The sequence below is a fragment of the Dermochelys coriacea genome, chromosome 1, assembly GCF_009764565.3.
Source record: "Dermochelys coriacea isolate rDerCor1 chromosome 1, rDerCor1.pri.v4, whole genome shotgun sequence".
NCBI classification, from domain to species: domain Eukaryota; kingdom Metazoa; phylum Chordata; order Testudines; family Dermochelyidae; genus Dermochelys; species Dermochelys coriacea.
Window position 1 is genome coordinate 264,478,335 of NC_050068.2, and position 19,969 is coordinate 264,498,303.

The 19,969-nt window shown below is 44.9% G+C and overlaps 1 protein-coding gene and 1 non-coding gene across 5 annotated transcripts in view; both read right to left on the reverse strand.

Annotated features, from left to right (window-relative positions):
- Window positions 1-18,737, reverse strand: part of FAM234B (family with sequence similarity 234 member B) — a 34,662-nt gene extending 15,925 nt beyond the window's left edge. The window contains exons 1-4 of one of the 4 annotated variants that reach the window (XM_038412785.2): window positions 18,526-18,737; window positions 5,259-5,651; window positions 4,003-4,101; window positions 1,589-1,777 (exon numbers count right to left, since the gene is read on the reverse strand). In XM_038412785.2, coding sequence (XP_038268713.1) covers window positions 1,589-1,777; window positions 4,003-4,101; window positions 5,259-5,651; window positions 18,526-18,562 — 718 coding nt within the window. In that variant the 5' untranslated portion in view covers window positions 18,563-18,737. Of the gene's footprint in view, window positions 1-1,588; window positions 1,778-4,002; window positions 4,102-5,258; window positions 5,652-11,811; window positions 14,454-18,525 lie in introns of those variants that run through there. The other 3 variants (XM_043502677.1, XM_043502680.1, XM_043502684.1) reach the window with 3 other exon arrangements.
- LOC119850277 lies at window positions 16,404-16,508 on the reverse strand. The gene has a single exon (XR_005290802.1). It is a non-coding gene; the product is annotated as a U6 spliceosomal RNA (small nuclear RNA).
- Window positions 18,738-19,969: the final 1,232 nt, after the last annotated feature.

A 19,969-nucleotide genomic window follows, 5' to 3' on the forward strand; every position in this document is an offset into this window, starting at 1 on the left:
ATGTCACAGCTATGCAGACACTCCCAGGGAACGGAACAGATGGGAACACATAGTTGGAGGGACAGATTTTGGAAATGGAAATCTGTGTCTCACTTAAATTTCCAACAGGAAACAGCCCCTGTTGCATCTTTATCCTCTCCACATGGAGGGATAAAGGCATGTAAGCAAAAGTGATTTTAAACACAGTTTGTCAGTGGGGACCCGCGTAGAGGCCCAGTAAAAGACGAGTCACAATTTTTTTAACCAAATTAAAAAACAAGTTCAAAGTAATTCCAGATGCTCTCCCTGCCCTCTGAGTCCCTCTGCCAGTTACTATACTTTTACAATCACATTTTAACATTCTTTTCTCCCGCTTCTGCTGTGGGAAAGCCCCCTCACCCCTCCAAAGTACAGAACAAAGTTAGGGCCAGATCCTGCAAATGCTTATGCACACAAGTAACTGTACTCACACCAGCAGTAGTACTGAGTTCAGAGAGACTACTCCTGACCCTGCAAACATTTATGCATATGAACAGTCTCACCGGATTAATTCATAACAACCATTTGAAAGTCAAGCTGTGTTGGTTATTTTTCACTGGGCAACATTTCTATGTTCCCTAACTGCATGAGTACAACTCTTAGACCCAGGGTTCCACTGCAAATACTCATTCAAGCTCCAAGAATATTCTCCAACATTTGCCTAAAATTCACTGTTCCCACGAACATTTCTGCTAGCAAATTCAGTTGCTAGGATGTCCATTAGGAGTAAACATAAAAAGAGTGTCAACATAATCAAAATGACTAAAAATGCAATATTCACTCAGATCTAATAAACACTCTTATCCACTTAAATTCTCCTGAAGACGTAACTGGCTTCAGCATAGTTCCTCACCTCTTTCTCTAGATATGATGTTTAGTGCATCTGTGTTGCTGTGAAACAGCTGCTGCATTCCACTCAAGAGGTGGATACATTTCAAGGGTAGGTGAAATGACTCCTATATCCTTTATCTATATCACAGGGATGTTATAGGGCAATATTAATGAAGTGCAAAGGATTACATTACATATTATTCCTTGTAATTCAATATTTGTTAATGATTAGATCAGGGGTTCTCAAACTACATTGCACTGTGACCCCCTTCTGACAATAAAAATTACTACACAACCCCAGGAGAGGGGACTGAAGCCCTAGCCCACCCAAGCCCCTCTGCTGCAGGTGGGAGGGTGGGGAGGCAAAACCAAAGCCAGAGCTGCACCGTCCCTGGTGGAGACGGGGCAAAGCCAAAGCCCAAAGGATTGTGCCCCAGGCAGGGGGTTTGTAACCTAAGCCCCGCTGCCCAAGGTTTGGGCTTTGGTCCTAGGCGGTGAGGCTCAGTCTTTGGTTTTAGCCCCAGGCCCCAGCAAGTCTAAGTCAGCCCCAGCAACTCCATTAAATGGCGTCACGACCCACTTTGGGGTCCTGACCCACAGTTTGAGAATCCCTGGATTAGATCATCTTCTGTATTACTCTGCAGTTTTCTTTTAGCTACGGACTTGTTCCTCTGTTGTTACCATGGTGCTGAATTATTCCAGGTGATCAGTTCATCCACACATTCATGCCTGGAACTACCTGAGGAGGCATGGAGAAGGCTGAGGAATTTGGATGTTCCAGTTACAAGGCAGATAGGCTCAGCTGGGGCGGTGAGAGTCAGTCCTTTACACTGCACATTCCGAGTCTCTTCTGGAATGTGGCTGGACCACAGGGTGCTGCCGTTCATACCAGAAAGGGCCACGACAGTTACTGATGGCCTAGAAACACCTGCAGACACACAAGAGGGGCAGTGAGGTCCCTTGCAATCAAAGGAGAGAGAGGAAAAAGGCAGCGTGATCTCAGGGGAATATGCCGTTCAGTTATGCTGCTACTCTGTGCTGTCCCCAAGTGGACAAGATTAAAGTGGTTTCAGAGTAGCAGCCATGTTAGTCTGTATCCGCAAAAAGAACAGGAGTACTTGTGGCACCTTAGAGACTAACAAATTTATTTGAGTATAAGCTTTCGTGGGCTACAGCCCACTGCATCGGATGCATAGAATGGAACATATAGTAAGAAGATATATATACACATACAGAGAACATGAAAAAGTGGAGTAAGAGGCTAATTAATTAAGATGATATTGAATCTATTTCCCCATGTTAAGTATCCTCACACCTTCTTGTCAACTGTCTAAATGGGCCATCTTGATTATCACTACAAAAGTTGTTTTTCTCCTGCTGACAATAGCTCATCTTAATTAATTAGCCTCTTACTCCACTTTTTCATGTTCTCTGTTTGTGTATATATCTGTATCTATATCTATATCTTCTTACTATGTGTTCCATTCTATGCATCCGATGAAGTGGGCTGTAGCCCACGAAAGCTTATGCTCAAATAAATTTGTTAGTCTCTAAGGTGCCACAAGATTAAAGTGGTAACATTCACAAGAATCCCACGAGTTTGGTTATTTCAGTCCCTTGTTAGCTCACAGGAATGGGACTGGCAGTAACTGTCCATAGAAACACCTGAAGTTACATTTCTGTTCTTGGTTGGCAAACGAACATAATATTTGCCCTACCCGAGCAACTATTGGTCCATTCAATTCATCACCCTAACTGCTGTCACACCAGACTAGCCTATTGTTCTTTTTAATGCTTATTCTTCTGCTGGCCAATCTTTAATGCTTGGAAGTTGCAACTACCCTTCTATTAGGAAGCTGGCTAGTTATGCACAGGGTCCTGTATGTTCTGTGATTCTGTGGCAGCAGAATTTTCCTCCACAATCTAGGTTTTTTATTTTTTGGTAACCCCCCCCCCATGTTTCTAGCCTTCATTGTTGCGAAAAACACCTTGAAAGCACGCAATCAGTGTCAAACAGTGTTGCCTGCCTGAGTCTGCAGACAGCACAAAATAATAGCTAAATGGAGTATGAAGTACCCAATATGTTTTAATCAAATGTTGACTTTAATACCTAATGATGATAAATTTAATGTCAGTCTAACATCAGACATACTGTTTATCATTTTAGTAGAAACATCCAGCTAATGTGCTTATTTGTCTCCACATCTTCCAAGGTGCTAAGAGCCCCACATGGGTCTTATCCAGATGGCAAAACTTCCAGCTTCTCCCTAACAGCATCTACAGTGCAGTTAATGTGAGGCCAGTACAAAAATCTGCTACATGTTGAAAACTGAAAATGTGGGAACAGTGTAAAATAAAGAACACGGGGAATATCGCACAGGTTGAATGATTCATTTTCACATTTAATTCAGTACAATCACAATTTTTTAATTGAAATGAACCTGCCATCAGATTTTCTATCTGCTGCACCAGAATTCCTTGGATTCCAGGGACCCTGTTGTAGAATTTACATCTCACTTGTAATGGAGTACATGGGGCCTTACTTATGTAGCACTCTGCCATGGGGGAGGGAAATTTTCCTTCCTATCTGTATTTGTATTACACCAATCATTGCAATTAGGCACCCGATATTGCCAATACACTCCAGCATAATGGATCCTTGCTTCTTGACTGTTTCTCTGGGACTGGAACAGATTTCATGTCACTACGAGGTGAAGACAGTCTGTGGAGATGCAGTACAATGGCAGCTGGGAAGCTCCAGAAACGGGAAGCTTGGAGCAGTGGGAAACCAGCAGCACTCAGTGACAAGTTAAGTTATTTCTAGACTTCTGATGGGTTATCCCATGTGTTCCCATGTAAATGGTAGCAGAGAAATGAAAAGCAGCCTGCTGAGGGGCAGTGGGCTGTTTAACATTAAACAGCCAGGTGCAGTAACATTACTACTATCAATCAATATATCAGCTGGGACTTTCACAGCAAAAGTGTGAGGAGAGGTCTGAAGGAGGACAACGTGGCAGCTCTGCAGATGGTTAGGGGAACTCCTCCCATGAAGGCTCACAGGGAGAAAATAAGAAAAAAACACTAGACAACCCAACAAAAGAGCCATCAAGGCTGGCATCCCTGGCGAAGCAAAATCGGCAGATAACACCTTACCCAATACGCTAGCATTCATCAGGGCTGTGAAGGAGAGCAGAATGTCTGGGAGCTCATCACCATTCACATCGGAGAGCTCCAGTGGGAACAGCACTCCACCTGTGACAGTCAAAGCAAATCAGGAGCTGCTATCAGAATGGCTGCCAAACCCACTCTGTACAGTGGGGATGAGGACAAGCCTGAATGAAAAGGGATCTGAATAACCAGCCATCATGGAATCCACAGGAGACCACCGAAGCAGCACTGTTCCCACAGCTGTTATGTCCCTCCCCACACAGCACAGCTCCAGCACCAGGCTCAGCCAGAGATCCAGCAGGGGCCTACAGGAGCCAGCAGAGACGAGTTATCTGCACCCACTGCAGTGATCTGGCACCACATCTGATGGCTTCTCAGAGCCCAGAAATGTGAGGAGGAAAGAAGGAAAAGGAACAGAATCACATCAGGGCCTAACAGAATCATGTCACCGATCATTGCTGTCTCAATGGAGATATCAAGAGGGGAAGCACTTTAGAAAATACCACAGATTAGCTAGCTATTCTATGACTGTTTGAGGAGGGACAAAGACCTCAGAACATTTAAATGACTGATTTATAGATTTAACAGGGAGAAAAATATGTAGAGGAAATAACATTAGTTAAGCCAATTTGCAGACACAAAGGAAAATCCATTCCTCCCCACCCCAGGCGACGCGTCATATCCCCCCCGCCCAGATTTGCTGCTTGGCTTGTACTAAGCATGCTCATTAATACTGCTGAAGCCAGCTGACCTCACTCTGCCCCCCTACTATTGGCAGGCTTGGGTTGTCTCTGCCTCCCCCCACCCCACGTGAATGGAAGAGCTTGTGGAGTGCATCTCTGGATAAGTAAGTGATGGGGACCAAAGTTGACTAGCCCATCCATATCTGGGGCAAATTCCAAAATGGGTAACGTCATCCAGGCAGAGGGGTGACATGGGAGGAGAGTCAGAAGAACCCTACTATTTTTTTTGGCACTGGAGAAAGTAAGACCTTATGGAACAACAGATTTATCTCCGACTGGCCTGAGACATGTACCATATTTAATAGGGATCAGAGGAAGGCTGGGTGCATCAGCCATATGCCTGTTTATGGCCTCAGAGCATCTGCAGTGGTGAAGAGGATCAAGTTGCTGCTCCTCTGCTCTAAACAAACTCTCCCAGGTGGGTCTTTCCCCCACACCCACCCTGTGAGCTACCCCCTGCCCAATCTCACACAGCTGCTGTTGCTAATGGTCTCTCACCTGCTTCCTGGCCAAGGTTGCGGTTCCAGGTGTTATGTAAGTCTCTAGGAGGACAAGGAATGAGAAAGGCGCACACCAGCACCAGAATCATGGAGATAACCATGGTAAGCAAAAAGACTGCTGTGCGCAGGTAAGGCATCAGGGAGGAGGTTGCCTTCTGCTCCAGGCTGCCAGTGGCCTCTGCAGGGTACCCATCTGGGACACACTCTGACAGCCGCTGCTTTGTCACCTCGACCTCCGCTTCTGAGTCTGGGTCCAGCACCTCCTCCAGGGTGCTCTTCCCGTTCTTGACTCCCCCATTCTTCTGCAAGTTGAGCACAAGGTCATCTTCACTCTCATCACTGTCAGCCTGAGTGAGGGGGTCATACTCCCCTAGGTCCGGGCTCTTTTTTCCTGAGGAAAGAAGCAGGGAGAGAGAATCAAGCATGGCTGGTGGGAAGGAAAGAAAGAACAAGCTCTCTGCACTCTTGGGTCTCAAAGGGAGGAGAGTGTGAGAGAGAAGACAGGATGTCTGTATTTTGTGTCTACTCAGATGATAGGCATGGTTGGAGGAGATGAGGTGTAAGGGAGAAGGTGGGGTCCATGCACATCCACCAGATCTCAGAGAGGGGGCTACAAGAAAACAGATTAGTCCAATAGTTTAGTTCCCCAAGGCAAAAAACAATTCAGGATTTGCTTAATTTCCTCTAATGCTTTCCGGGTCTGTAATGAGAAACAGTTCCATGGAGCTATCATACTAGATCTTTAGACTTGGAAAGATTAGAATCTCATTGGTATACGTTGATAAATGCTGATTTCATCGTACACACACAAACCCATGAAAAAAATATTTCCATCGATAATAGCTGAAATTTACAGAGAGGCACAGTAAGAAAAATGTTACTTGTGAGCTTATTAGAGTTTGGATTTAAAGATACTTATCTTGTGTATTTTGACATGTAACATTGACAATTTGCGTTTGAACGGTTATAAAACTTTAACTTTTTCAATCTTAACATCTAGTTTCATTAAACAATTATTGGTGGACCCCTACTAATGTCAGATTCCCCACCCCCATAATTTTCCACACCTGTGAAAAAGTAAATTGATAAGAATAAAAAAATGCTTAAAAATAAACCGATAATATCTGTCAATAAATTTTTTAAAAAATTGAATTCTGCCAACCCTACATATCTTCATGCTTAACCCTCTGCATACCTAAGTCCCAGACTCTCCTAATTCAAAGCTCTAATCATGAAAGAGCCCTTCCTCACTTGGTAGCCTTTATAGTGTATCCATGGCAGGGTCCTCTCTCTATACCTCATTTTTCATCTGTTCCTTCTCCTTAATCCACTCAGTGATGTCACAATCTAAATTTCTGTGACATCATAGCTCCTTCCACAGGAACGAGCTGTGATGCCAGATGCTAAACTGTGCCTCCAGGTGTTTAAAGGAACACTTTGCAAGACATAAATAATATAAACATGGTAATTGCAAAAACGTGTATTGTATTCACCCTCTGATACTATGATGAATGGGAATGATCCAAAGAAGAGAAATGAGAAAGTTTTAGGTTCTCATAGTAAAGTTAATTCAACCATACTGCTCAGAAGTAATTTTTCGCATTTCTGTTTTTCTCTTTAAATGCACAGCTTAGTACGTAACTGTCATGTTGTTAAATGGGTAAAATATGCAGTCTGTGCTACACAGCAGAGTTGACATTGCAGCAGCCATCCTTAAATTCTTCAGTTGGGAAAGTTTCTATGAGTTTTAGCAGCCAAACCAGTAATATCTCTCCAACCAGTAGAAATGTTGGAAGTGTACCCAGTCTACCATAAAAGAACCTTCACTTTTTCCTTTCTTATGTTTGAAATTGTAACTTTAATGTAAACTATAGGATTTTTTAATGTAAAAGCCAATCAAATAATACTGTTAAGTCACAGTAAATCATTAACTGCCTCATTCTAAATAGAATTAGCCTTAGCTAAGGCAACATTATAGTGACATGGAAGCGCTGTTATAGTTAAAGCTGGTTTCAGAGTAGCAGCTGTGTTAGTCCGTATTCGCAAAAAAGAAAAGAAGTACTTGTGGCACCTTAGAGACTAACAAATTTATTTGAGCATAAGCTTTTGTGAGCTACAGCTCACTTCATCGGATGCATTCGGTGAAAAATACAGTGGGGAGATATATATACACACGCAGAGAACATGAAACAATGGGTTTTATCATACACACTGTAAGGAGAGTGATCACTTAAGAGGAGCTATTACCAGCAGGAAGGAGGGGAGGAAGGAGGAAAACCTTTTGTGGTGATAATCAAGGTGAGCCATTTCCAGCAGTTAACAAGAACCTATGAGGAACAGTGAGGGGTGGGGTGGGGGGACAAATAACATGGGGAAATAGTTTTACTTTATGTAATGACACATCCACTCCCAGTCTCTATTCAAGCCTAAGTTAATTGTATCCAATTTGCAAATTAATTCCAATTCAGCAGTCTCTCATTGGAGTCTGTTTTTGAAGTTTTTTTGTTGAAGGATAGCCACTCTCAGGTCTGTAATCGTGTGACCAGAGAGATTGAACCCATCGCAGTGCCGCTGATTTGAAGGTATACATTGTCCCCAAATGTGAAATAGTTATGGGTGAGGACAAAGTCACAAAGTTCAGCCACCAGGTTAGCCGTGACATTATCGGGGATACTGTTCCTGATGGCTTGTAGTCCATCTTTGTGTGGAATGTTGGTGAGGAGGGCTTCTACATCCAGAGTGGCTAGGATGGTGTTTTTAGGAAGATCACTGATGGACTGTAGTTTCCTCAGGAAGTCAGTGGTGTCTCGAAGATAGCTGGGAATGCTGGTAGCGTAGGGCCTGAGGAGGGAGTCTGCATACCCAGACAATCCTGCTGACATCTGGGGACAAATGTATACCTTAAAATCAGTAGCACTGCGATGGGTACCCGCATGACCCCACAGTATGCCAACATTTTTATGGCTGACTTAGAACAACGCTTCCTCAGCTCTCGTCCCCTAATGCCCCTACTCTACTTCCACTACATTGATGACATCTTCATCATCTGGACCCATGGAAAAGAAGCCCTTGTGGAATTCCACCATGCTTTCAACAATTTCCATCCCACCGTCAACCTCAGCCTGGACCAGTCCACACAAGAGATCCACTTCCTGGAGACTACAGTCCTAATAAGCGATGGTCACATAAACACCACCTTATATCGGAAACCTACTGACCGCTATTCCTACCTACATGCCTCTAGCTTTCATCTAGATCACACTACACGATCCATTGTCTACAGCCAAGGTCTACGATATAACCGCATTTGCTCCAACCCCTCAGACAGAGACAAACACCTACAAGATCTCCTCATGCATTCTTACAACTACAATACCCACCTGCTGAAGTGAAGAAACAGATTGACAGAGCCAGAAGAGTACCCAGAAGTCACCTACTACAGGACAGGCCCAACAAAGAAAACAACAGAATGCCACTAGCCATCACTTTCAGCCCCCAACTAAAACCTCTCCAACGCATTATCAAGGATCTACAACCTATCCTGAAGGACGACCCATCACTCTCACAGATCTTGGGAGACAGGCCAGTCCTTGCTTGCAGACAGCCCCCCAACCTGAAGCAAATACTCACTAACAACCACACACCACACAACAGAACCACTAACCCAGGAACCTATCCTTGCAACAAAGCTCGTTGCCAACTCTGTCCACATATCTATTCAGGGGACACCATCATAGGGCCTAATCACATCAGCCACACTATCAGAGGCTCGTTCACCTGCGCATCTACCAATGTGATATATGCCATCATGTGCCAGCAATGCCCCTCTGCCATGTACATTGGTCAAACTGGACAGTCTCTATGTAAAAGAATAAATGGACACAAATCAGATGTCAAGAATTATAACATTCAAAAACCAGTTGGAGAACACTTCAATCTCTCCGGTCACACGACTACAGACCTGAGAGTGGCTATCCTTCAACAAAAAAACTTCAAAAACAGACTCCAGAGAAAGACTGCTGAATTGGAATTAATTTGCAAACTGGATACAATTAACTTAGGCTTAAATAGAGACTGGGAGTGGATGGGTCATTACACAAAGTAAAACTATTTCCCCATGTTATTTGTCCCCCCATCACACCCCCCACTGTTCCTCAGAGGTTCTTGTTAACTGCTGGAAATGGCTCACCTTGATTATCACCACAAAAGGTTTTCCTCCTTCCCCCCCCTCCTTCCTGCTGCTAATAGCCCCTCTTAAGTGATCACTCTCCTTACAGTGTGCATGATAAAACCCATTGTTTCATGTTCTCTATGTGTGTATATAAATCTCTCCACTGTATTTTTCACCAAATGCATCCGATGAAGTGAGCTGTAGCTCACAAAAGCTTATGCTCAAATAAGTTTGTTAGTCTCTAAGGTGCCACAAGTACTCCTTTTTATAGTTTAAGCTGTGTCACAACTTCTGTTTAAAGGTTGACCTTTCTAAGTCTCTAAAATCTACGTTTAAAAAGATTCCTTTGAAATTTTGTGTGCCTCAAGACAGTGCAGAGTAGGGTTAGTGACCCAAATTTTGGGTCATTTGACGAAGGAATTCCTGCCTTACAGGCTTCTCTGTAAACCCAGTTTCCTTCTGCTGCCTTGTACTGTTAAACTGAGAGGTATTAATGACGGGATGAATCACAGACCTCATTGAGACTCATGGCTGTGAACTCACCCTTCAATTAACATACTGAAGGATAAATTAATCACAAGCCTCCACCTAAGATCAAAGGAGTTTTGGACTGAGTGGCCAGAGATTGCTGCAATTTGTGAGTCATGGATGGCAATTTTATTCTGGAGGAAATGTAATCAAGCTTTTCGAGGGGAAAAAAGACATATGAATGCTTTCAGGGAGGGGAGAGGAAGTGGGAGAAAGGGATTTGGGGCTGCAGCGAAGAAAGGGGGGGTTATAGGAAGGGAGCCAAATGAGGACAGGTGGTAAGGGAGAGTGGAGAGAGGTTGGGGGCTCAAGCGAGGGAGAAATGGAGGTTGGGGAAGTGGAGAGGTAGGATACTGAGAAGGGGGATGTTTGGGGGGAGGGACAGAGGAGTGGGGTGAAATAGGGCACCTGTCAGCCCCACATTCTCCCCTCCCATGTGTGCGCCCAGATTGGGGTGGCAGGGGATGGACTCTTGCACCACTAAGGCAATCTGAGCCCCCCATGTAAGCTGGGATATGGGAGGTCTTGCCTCTCTGGGGTCAGTATGCAAATTGCAGGACATGATATGGACAACTGCCTAAACGACTCCTAACTCCTATCTCCAGCATATCTTTTCCTGTTCAAAAAACTAGGAAATTCAATGACAAAAATCTGTCTCGAGGAAGAGTTAAGGTTGCTTGGTGGGATGTTGTCCTCTTGCAGAACACTGAGTTGAACAAAACTGAAAACGTCTGAAACCCAGGAAATGCACTGTTAAGGTTGTGGCTTTGGAGAAGGTGATGTAGGCAAACCTTGGATTGGTGGTTTGAGAAAATTTGTATTTTACTAGACACTGGGGAGGGGAGCAAGTGGCTACTTCCTGATCTCAGGGCAGATTAATGTGGTGCTTCCAAAGGCACAAGGTTCAGAACTGACAGCACAGGTACCTTGACTCACAGGCACCGGCTTCCTCCTTTCTACAGGGGTGCTCAATCCCCACTCTGCCTCAGGCCCTGCCCGCACTCCACCTCCGTACTGCCTCTTCCCGCCCCTGCTCTGCCTCTTCCCACCCAGTTCCGCCCCCTCCGCTGAACAGGTCCCGTCCCCACTCCTCCCCCTACCCCCAGCACCTCCTGCATGCTACAGAGCAGCGGATTGTGGCGGGCGGGAGGCACTGAGTTTGGGGGGGGGGGGGGAACTGGCTGCTGGTGGATGCTAAGCATCCACTAATTTTTTTCCGTGGGTGTTCCAGCCCTGGTGCACCCATGGAGTTGGCACCTATGCCTTGACTGCTGAGGAAAAAGAAATAGGTGTGCTGCCAGGGCTGCCAGAGTGTGGATTCTGGGTAATTCCTGGATTATGAGACTGCATGAGTTTGTGGGAGAGCAAGGAGTACACCATGACATGGGGACTGCTGAGTACAGACTGAGTTGGGTGGAGAGAGGTAGCCTGCACTGGGCACCATATTTTGCCCTCTCTGCAGTGTCTAACAACCAGTTACTTAAGAATCGCTGCAGTGTCTAACAGGCGATTTAAGAGATGATCTACCGGACTTTGTGGAGATTCACTCAGGCAGAATCTGGGTACGAGAGCAGATTTAAATTGCATCAGAGATCTATATCCAGGATCTTTGATAGTTTTCTCTGATTTAGCTGAGCGCCTGAATAATTGCTATAAATAATATGAAAGCTATGAGTAAGTGCTGGAATAACATTAACTAGGAAACTGAAGGGTTCATAGCTGTCTGGGAAAAGGATATTGTATGACATAGAAACATTACAAACTCTGACACCTCACAGTTTCTTGGCAATGGGATACATTTATTGGACAGGGGTCAGAGGATCTTTTCTCTCAAACATAAAACTGTCAGTACCTTGGAACAGAAACACTGTCTGTGATTTCTCTCTCCAGTCCTGCCACAAACTCCATCCTCCAAAAACTCTGAAACTTCAACAGGAATACCGTTCCACTGTAACATAGTTGTCCTTCGCTCCAGGCACTGCATGTGAGTTGAGTTATAGGAGGGGAGGAAGTAAACCAATAGAAGTGTTCCTATACCAGGGAGCGAAGACTTCAGGAAGATGTGTTCTTGCTTGTGGTGGGAGGTCCTGGTACAGTAGTGGACGGACAGCCAGGTTGGAATGGGGAATGCAGTGAATGGGTCAGGGGCATGGCTGGTGAGGTCTGGACTGGTGGGGTCCAGCTGATATGCGTGCACAGAGGCAAGCTGACTCAGTATGCAAATTGCAGGACATGATATGTACAACTGCCTAAACGACTATTTATTCCTATCACCAACATACCTTTTCCTGTTCAAAAAACTAGAAAATTCAAAGGCAAAAATATACTTTAAGGGAGAGTTAAGGTTGCTTGGTAGGATGTTGTCCCCTTGCAGAATGCTGAGTTGAGCAAAACTCAAAACTTCTGAAACCCAGGAAATGCAGCGTTAAGGTTGCCTAAGCAACCTTAACTATGCCCTTTTCCAACAACGTCCCAATATGCCGTTAATACACATACCTTTACTCTGCCAACCCCCATAGTTGCTGAAATGTACAAGCTCTTCACCTCTTTTGACAACCCATTCATGTTCACCCACAGGATTCCATCTTGCACTATTAAAGGACAAAAAAGGTTGCCCATGTAATCTTCCTTCTGTTCCCTTACAGCTGACAGTAGCCAATGGAAATTATTTGCATACACTGAAAGTGCAGTCAGCGTATTACATATACCTACCCTAAATGGTGGAGGCAGTAGCTGGGGCTGCTTGGTAAAAGTGTATTTGTGATAGGAGGACGTGGATTACTTTGAGGCGTGTGGCAGACCTGTAGTTATTATATGACAAAATCTATGTTTTGCATCTTCCAATATGCATGAGAGCAAAGGGAAGAGCTACATGTGTAACTTCAGGATCCAGTATGCACCATTTCAATGCAGAATTGTGTACATTCTATCATTAGCAGGGCACAGAGTTCTTATTACAAAGGGTATTATCAATAGCAAGTTGGAATATGACAACAGTCTAAGCATTTATTACCTGCATGCATTCCAGGTAACGTGTGTGTCAGGTGTAGCTGTACTGAATGATGGAGGCAGTAGTTAGCTCTGCTTGGTAAAGGTGTGTTTGTGAGATGTGTGGATTACTTTGAGGAGTGTGACACAGCAGTGACTGTGATATGAGAAGTTCCATGTTTTGCACCCTCATGTGTGTGAGGAAAGGGAAGAGGTGCATGTGTACCTTCAGGATGAAGTATGCACCATTTCTATGCAGAAGTGTGTAGGTTTTGTCAGTAGCAGGGCACAGAGCTTTTATTACAAAGGGTATCAGGAGTGAAATGGAATACAAGGGAATTCTAATGCTTTAATGATAGTTAAGTGAAAGTTAGGTTGAGATGGTATCCTGTGAGTAAGTAGAGTTGTAAAAGGCTGTGAAGTTGTTCTTAAATTGTACACATGCAGGACTCTTTCTGGGAAGTTGGCTAAGGGTGTGAGTGTGTCAGGATCTGCAACCTCCTGATTTTTATAATGCCAAGGGTCAGTGTGAATATGTGCATATTTAGATGTTGCTGAAAGAGGCTAGAGGAAGGTGGCATGGACAACCCTTCCCCACTCCCAGCAAGTGCTAGTTGGAATCCTGCGAGTTAGAGTGAATGGGTTGTACAAGCGTTTCACCTACTTTTACATTTCAGCAACTGTGGGATTGGCAGAGTAAAGGTATGTATATTAATGGGGCACAGTGGGGCATTGCAGAAAGAGGGCTGAGTTAAGGTTGCCCAGGCAATCTTAACTGTGCATTTCCTGATTTTCAAATGGTTTGCATTTTGCTCAACTCAGTGTTCTGCAAGAGGATGACATGTCACCAAGCAATACTGCCTCTGCCTTAACTTAGTTTTTTTTGCCATTGCATTAGGTGACGTATCCTTACCAAAAGAGATAAGTGTCACATTTAGCTAAGGTCAGTTATCTAAACTGACTTCTAAAGCCACTTCTATTGTGATCTATGCAGGTCCACATACAGACTTGCACCAAAGTAAACCAGTTTTCATTTACACCTGCGGACATTTGGGTGCAAGTCTATGTACAGACTAGCTCTTACTTCCCCGTGCCGCACTGGCATCAGCATGGAGCCTCACTGACTGCCATGGAGCTCGGTGCATGGAAAGCAGTCTGCCCAGAGAGACCATAATGCAAAACAGGAACATATACTTCCACAAATATAAATCTTTTTCTCCTTTTGTGCCTGCACGCCATGCTTCACCCAGTGGCACTTTAATTTAGAGAATTCAGGGCTGATAAAAGGTTTCATATTGTCCACTCTGGAGACTGAAATCTATCGAGCAGCTACAACATTGGCAGTGTAAGCTTCCTCCATTCAATCAACCCTGTCCTGGAAGGGTCACCTCCATGGAAGAGAGAAGAGCTCAGACTCCATAACTAAATCAGTCCATGAGCTCCCTGTTGGGAGCACCCACAGAGATGCCAACTGTGGTGCAGGTTCTGTGACGAGGACACCTTTCCTGTTATGAACTGGTCTGATGTCCCCAACTCATTGGAAACAAGCTAATGGATGCAATAATAGATATTAGCTGTTAATGACCTAGGTAAAAAATGAACCAGAGACTTATAGGTTAGAAGTTCCATATTATATTATTATTCCCTTGAGCCATCTACTATCTCCCTTGACCAGAGTCCAGTCTGAAATTGACAACCTAAAGGTGAAAGGCTCCATTTTCCATTACCGATGAAATGTGATTCTCTGCAAAGTCAAAGCGCCAATTCTAATTTTGTTGTCACAATCTGTCAGTAGTTTTGCTCTTCTTGCAGCAGACATGTCAGTGCTGCTCCAAGGGCTGGACCAAATTTTCATAGAGATATGCCCGAGTTTTACATTCAGGCAAGATCATTTGTGCAGCTACATTTTCAACTCACCATACTTAAAGATGCAAAGCCCACTAGTTGACCAAATAAGCATGAAAATAAGTGGGCAAGTCATGCTTTCAAGCCATCTATTTAAGCCCCCAATTGAATTTTAAGCAGAAAGACATAAATAGCACTAAGATTTGTATAAATCAAAGCATTCACCCATTTAAGGAATTATGATTTACTGAGAAGCTCTCTAGAGATCAAATTATTTGCTTTCTGATTACTGGTCCTGGACCAGCTCTTGTAGAAGTTGACTGGTCTTCAAAAGAATATCCAGTACTGTCTGGTTCTGATTTATCAGTGATCAGAAAATCCAATACCTTGTGTGATATCATATACAAAAAATGTTTTCAGCTTTCCAATAATATAAAGCAGAGGTTCCCAAACTGCGGTCCATAGACCAATTGCAGGTCAAGATACTGAACACATGCTACTGGGCTTTTTGTTTCCAGACACTGAAAATCTCCTCCTTAGTATTTGAATATTTTTAAAGGCAGAAGGTGGAGTTAGGAGCTCAACTCTTGCTGACTTTCAATGGGAACTGGGCACCTAACAGCCCTTTATGCCTTTAAAAATCTCCTACTTTCCTAATATTACTTTTCTATGTAAGCTACTGCTGTGGTTGTCATAGGGGTGTTGTGTGATCTCACAGGAGAGAAAAGATGCTCCATTCATGCAATTATAAATTGGAAGCGAGGCATCAGTAAGGCCTGTATTAAAACTACGTCAACATTATAAAAAGTTTAAAGGTTTGCCAGTTTGAGAGATACCAAGCTATCACTGATCTCTTGTCCAATAGCAGTGTTCTTTTTTAGCACTGGTTTTAGAGTGAAGAAAGCAAATCCTGAACTTTAGACCAGTGTAATTTTCAATGCTTGTTTTTCTGCTTCCAATATTCTTTGAACCCTCTTTGGTGCCATTCTTTGTTTTCTCTTTTTTGCTGTTAGGAGTTGGCTGATGCCTCTCTGGGCACTCCATATATATCTATCTAAACCCTTAGGGAGATAAGATAGCACATATTTGCGAAATTAATGAAAAGTGAAAGAAAAAGCAGCTATAGGAAAAACAGTTCCGACTTTTCGTGGCTGTTGAAAGCTACATTTTGACTACGTGTTAGTCACACAAGTAGTGTCTTAGCTGTACAAATTAATTTGAGCACAAATTATAAGGATTATTTTTGTAAATGCACTTGAAAGGCCTTGATTCAACTAAAAATAGCTTACTTTGTGTACCCAAATTAATGCCTTCCAGTTGCAGGTGGATACAGATTATTAGTTAAGTCAAGAAATTTAGGGAGAAGTTTGTCTTTGCAGCTGCAAAATGCTCCTTCTTCTCACATATTTATAACTCTCCCATTTTGTACTTTTATTTTTTCCAAGTAAACAGCTTTGAACAACTGTTCCATCCTCTTTAATCAAACAAACAAATTGTTCTATAATGAAAAAAAGCACTAGAGCCGAGCTTCAGTTTGGTAGAAGACCTTGCTCTGGATTGATTAATGCTTGAGGTGGGGCCTTATAGGTGCCATCATGGTCGGTTCTCATGGGCCAGTGGAAATGCTTCACGAATTTGCGTGTCATCCTTGCGCAGAGACCATGCTAATCTTCTCTGTATCATTCCAATTTTAATATATGTGCTGCTGAAGAGGAAGGCCATGTCAACTGCCTACTGAATCCCACTTCAAAGCCATGGGAGCACTAAGAAGCTGGTGAGACCCAGCAGGAGGGAGGAGCCCCAGCCCCAGCAGCAGGTGTACTAGTTCTGTTCGTTTTCCTGAGTGCAAGCAGTAGACATGAAGGTTGATGGGGCACTTTCCCATTGGTTTAATATTGGCACCTGCATTGGCTCCACCTGTTCTCTAGCAAAACCTTGGCAGTCTGTTCTACAGTAAAATACAGACATTCAAGATGTGTTTTCAGTATAATTCCCTTTTAATGTCCTCATAGAAATGTATAGTTGGCTGTATCTATGCCTCCGAAAATACGTGCTTCTCTAAACTAACAGTTCCTTTTCTTGAATATCCTATTACCAGGGTGTAGATATATTTCTTTTCTCCCATTTTTAATACAAATGATAAAATAGAGATTAATGGAAATTATACAGACAAATTTGGCAGGGTTTTCATATTTACCCAGATAAATGCAGAGACAGAACTTTAATTTGGAGCCTGGTTTCCAAGAGTAGGTTATTTATAGGAATGACACACACTAGCGGACGAGACAAAGACAAACATAGCTTTATCTTTTTTAGGTATTCATTCTCCTTCATTTATTTATTTTTTTACATGCTGCATCAATTTACCGCAAAAGGTATTTAAAAGGCAGCAATTTAAACATTGTTCTAAATCTGTTCAAAATCAAGTATGTTCCACAATAATATGATGTATAATAATAATAATAATATGTAGGAAATGGAGAGCAAAGTATTGCAAAGAGTATGCAAAAATGTATTGTTACTTAATCTCAGAATATAGCACTATAAGAGTGCATGACAGGGTGAAGAGAGACTAAGATATTTAACAGAAGCAGTGTCAGGGGCATCCGATGAGCAAATGGACCACCTCTGCCATCTGTTTCCAACTCAGGTCCTACTCCCCACACTTTATGATCAGTGACCCCCCTCTCTCTTCTTCTCCCCCCCCCAGGAGCAGTGACCCCCCCCTCTTCTTCTCCTCCCCCCCCAGGAGCAGTGACCCCCCCTCTCTTCTTCTCCTCCCCCCCCAGGAGCAGTGACCCCCCCCTCTCTTCTTCTCCTCCCCCCCCAGGAGCAGTGACCCCCCCTCTCTCTTCTCCTCCCCCCCCCAGGAGCAGTGACCCCCCCTCTCTCTTCTTCTCCTCCCCCCCCCAGGAGCAGTGACCCCCCCCTCTCTCTTCTTCTCCTCCCCCCCCCAGGAGCAATGACCCCCCCCTCTCTTCTTCTCCCCCCCCCCAGGAGCAATGACCCCCCCTCTCTCTTCTTCTCCTCCCCCCAGGAGCAATGACCCCCCCTCTCTCTTCTTCTCCTCCCCCCAGGAGCAGTGACCCCCCCTCTCTCTTCTTCTCCCCCCCCAGGAGCAGTGACCCCCCCTCTCTCTTCTTCTCCCCCCCCCAGGAGCAGTGACCCCCCTCTCTCTTCTTCTCCCCCCCAGCAGTGCTAGTACCCCCCCCCCCCCCCCCCCCCCTCTCTCTCTTCTCCTCCCCCCCCCAGGAGCAGTGACCCCCCCCTCTCCTTCTCCTCCCCCCCCGGGAGCAGTGACCCCCCCCTCTCCTTCTCCTCCCCCCCCGGGAGCAGTGACCCCCCCTCTTCTTCTCCCCCCCCGGAGCAGTGACCCCCCCTCTCTCTTCTTCTCCCCCCCCCCAGGAGCAGTGACCCCCCCCTCTCTCTTCTTCTCCCCCCCCCCCCAGGAGCAGTGACCCCCCCCTCTCTCTTCTTCTCCCCCCCAGGAGCAGTGACCCTCCCCCCTTTCTCCCCACCTCAGGGGCGCGGACACTGACCCCCACTCAAGCTGCCCGGACCCGGATGTCCCTGAGGGGGGTCTCTCCCGCCCCGCAGAAAGACCCGGATGTGTTTGGCCCCCGAAGAAAGCGCGGGTCGGTCCCGGCCCCCCTGCGCGCGGGGTCCCGCCGAGCTGTCCCTGCCCCGCCCTCGGCCTCGGCCTCGGCCTGTCCCTGCAGAGCCCACTCCCTACCTGGCAGCTTCAGCGCGCGGGACAGCACCGTGGCCATGCTGAAAGCCCACGGTGCGCATGCGCGGCGGCCCGCGGCTTGCTGGGAAGTGTAGTTCTCAAGCCGGTGGCCGCACAGGGCACACGCTGCACACAGGAGAGGAGGCGCGGCGCGGCGCGGGGCGGGGCAGAGACTCCTCCCTGCCAGGCACACGGAGCCCTCGGGTCATGTTCCCATTGCTCCTGGTAGTTGCTATTGTTCTATTTCTCTTTCATTGTTATTTTAAAGTTAAAGCTCTATTATAAAATAAAACTATTTGGGGGGAGACAAGAACCACCAGTTACATTTAAGGTGGGACTCCCCTGGGCGAGACCAGGCTCGCCGCTGTACAAGATGCAAAGGCAGAACTGCTGATCTCGGCCCTATACAGAGAGGAAGGGATCAAATGTCAGGCACACTGAGACCACCAGGATCATGCTAACTGACAGCAGCAGTTTTTTTCCGGTCAGTCAGCAGCACCAGACCCAAATGTTCAAAAATCATGAGATTGTGCTTTAAATAATGGGAAATGTGGGGTTCTTTGTATTTGCCTTCTGGTTTTTGAGCCTTATGGTTCACATTTTCCAGGTATTTTTCACAACCGTGAGGCTAGAAATTTACTTTAAAAACAAACAAACACAGATTCTCACATAATCAAATCATTCCAGCAGCTGGATCTTTTAGTAAATCACTATAGCATACAATACTTGGTAGTGTTGTTGAATGGTGGCAGCATTTTACTGCTGCAGATGAGGTTTTTCTGGGGCTGGAGACACTAGTGAGTTTGTGAGGCCGAATCCTGTAAACATTTACACATATGTTTAAGGTTTCAGAGTAGCAGCCGTGTTAGTCTGTATTCGTAAAAAGAAAAGCAGTACTTGTGGCACCTTAGAGACTAACAAATTTATTAGAGCATAAGCTTTTGTGAGCTACAGCTCACTTCATCGGATGCATACGATGAAGTGAGCTGTAGCTCACGAAAGCTTATGCTCTAATAAATTTGTTAGTCTCTAAGGTGCCACAAGTACTGCTTTTCTTTTTACATATGTTTAACTTAGTCACAGGAGTAGTGTTGAAATCAGGAGGATTCTCATGTAGGTAATGTTAAAAACCCGTGACAGTTTTGTGACTATGTAAGCCTTTTAGAATCATAGAAATGTCGGGCTTTGTTGAAGAGAATCCGACAGCGTCAGTCTTATACCCGTTAAGGAAACTTGTGATAAAGGAGGTCAAAAGCTGTCCCGCAGAGAAGTACTTTCTAAGAACCAGCTTCTGGAACAGATTAGAGCTGAAAGCAAGAGTGCAGTAGAAAACAGACAAATGGAGGTGTCGGAGAATCTGGACTTTTCATTTCTATGTTCTGGACATCTGGCTCCCATGCCCTGAGCAATCCCATGGTTTACAATATTTGTCAATTTGTCGCGCAGC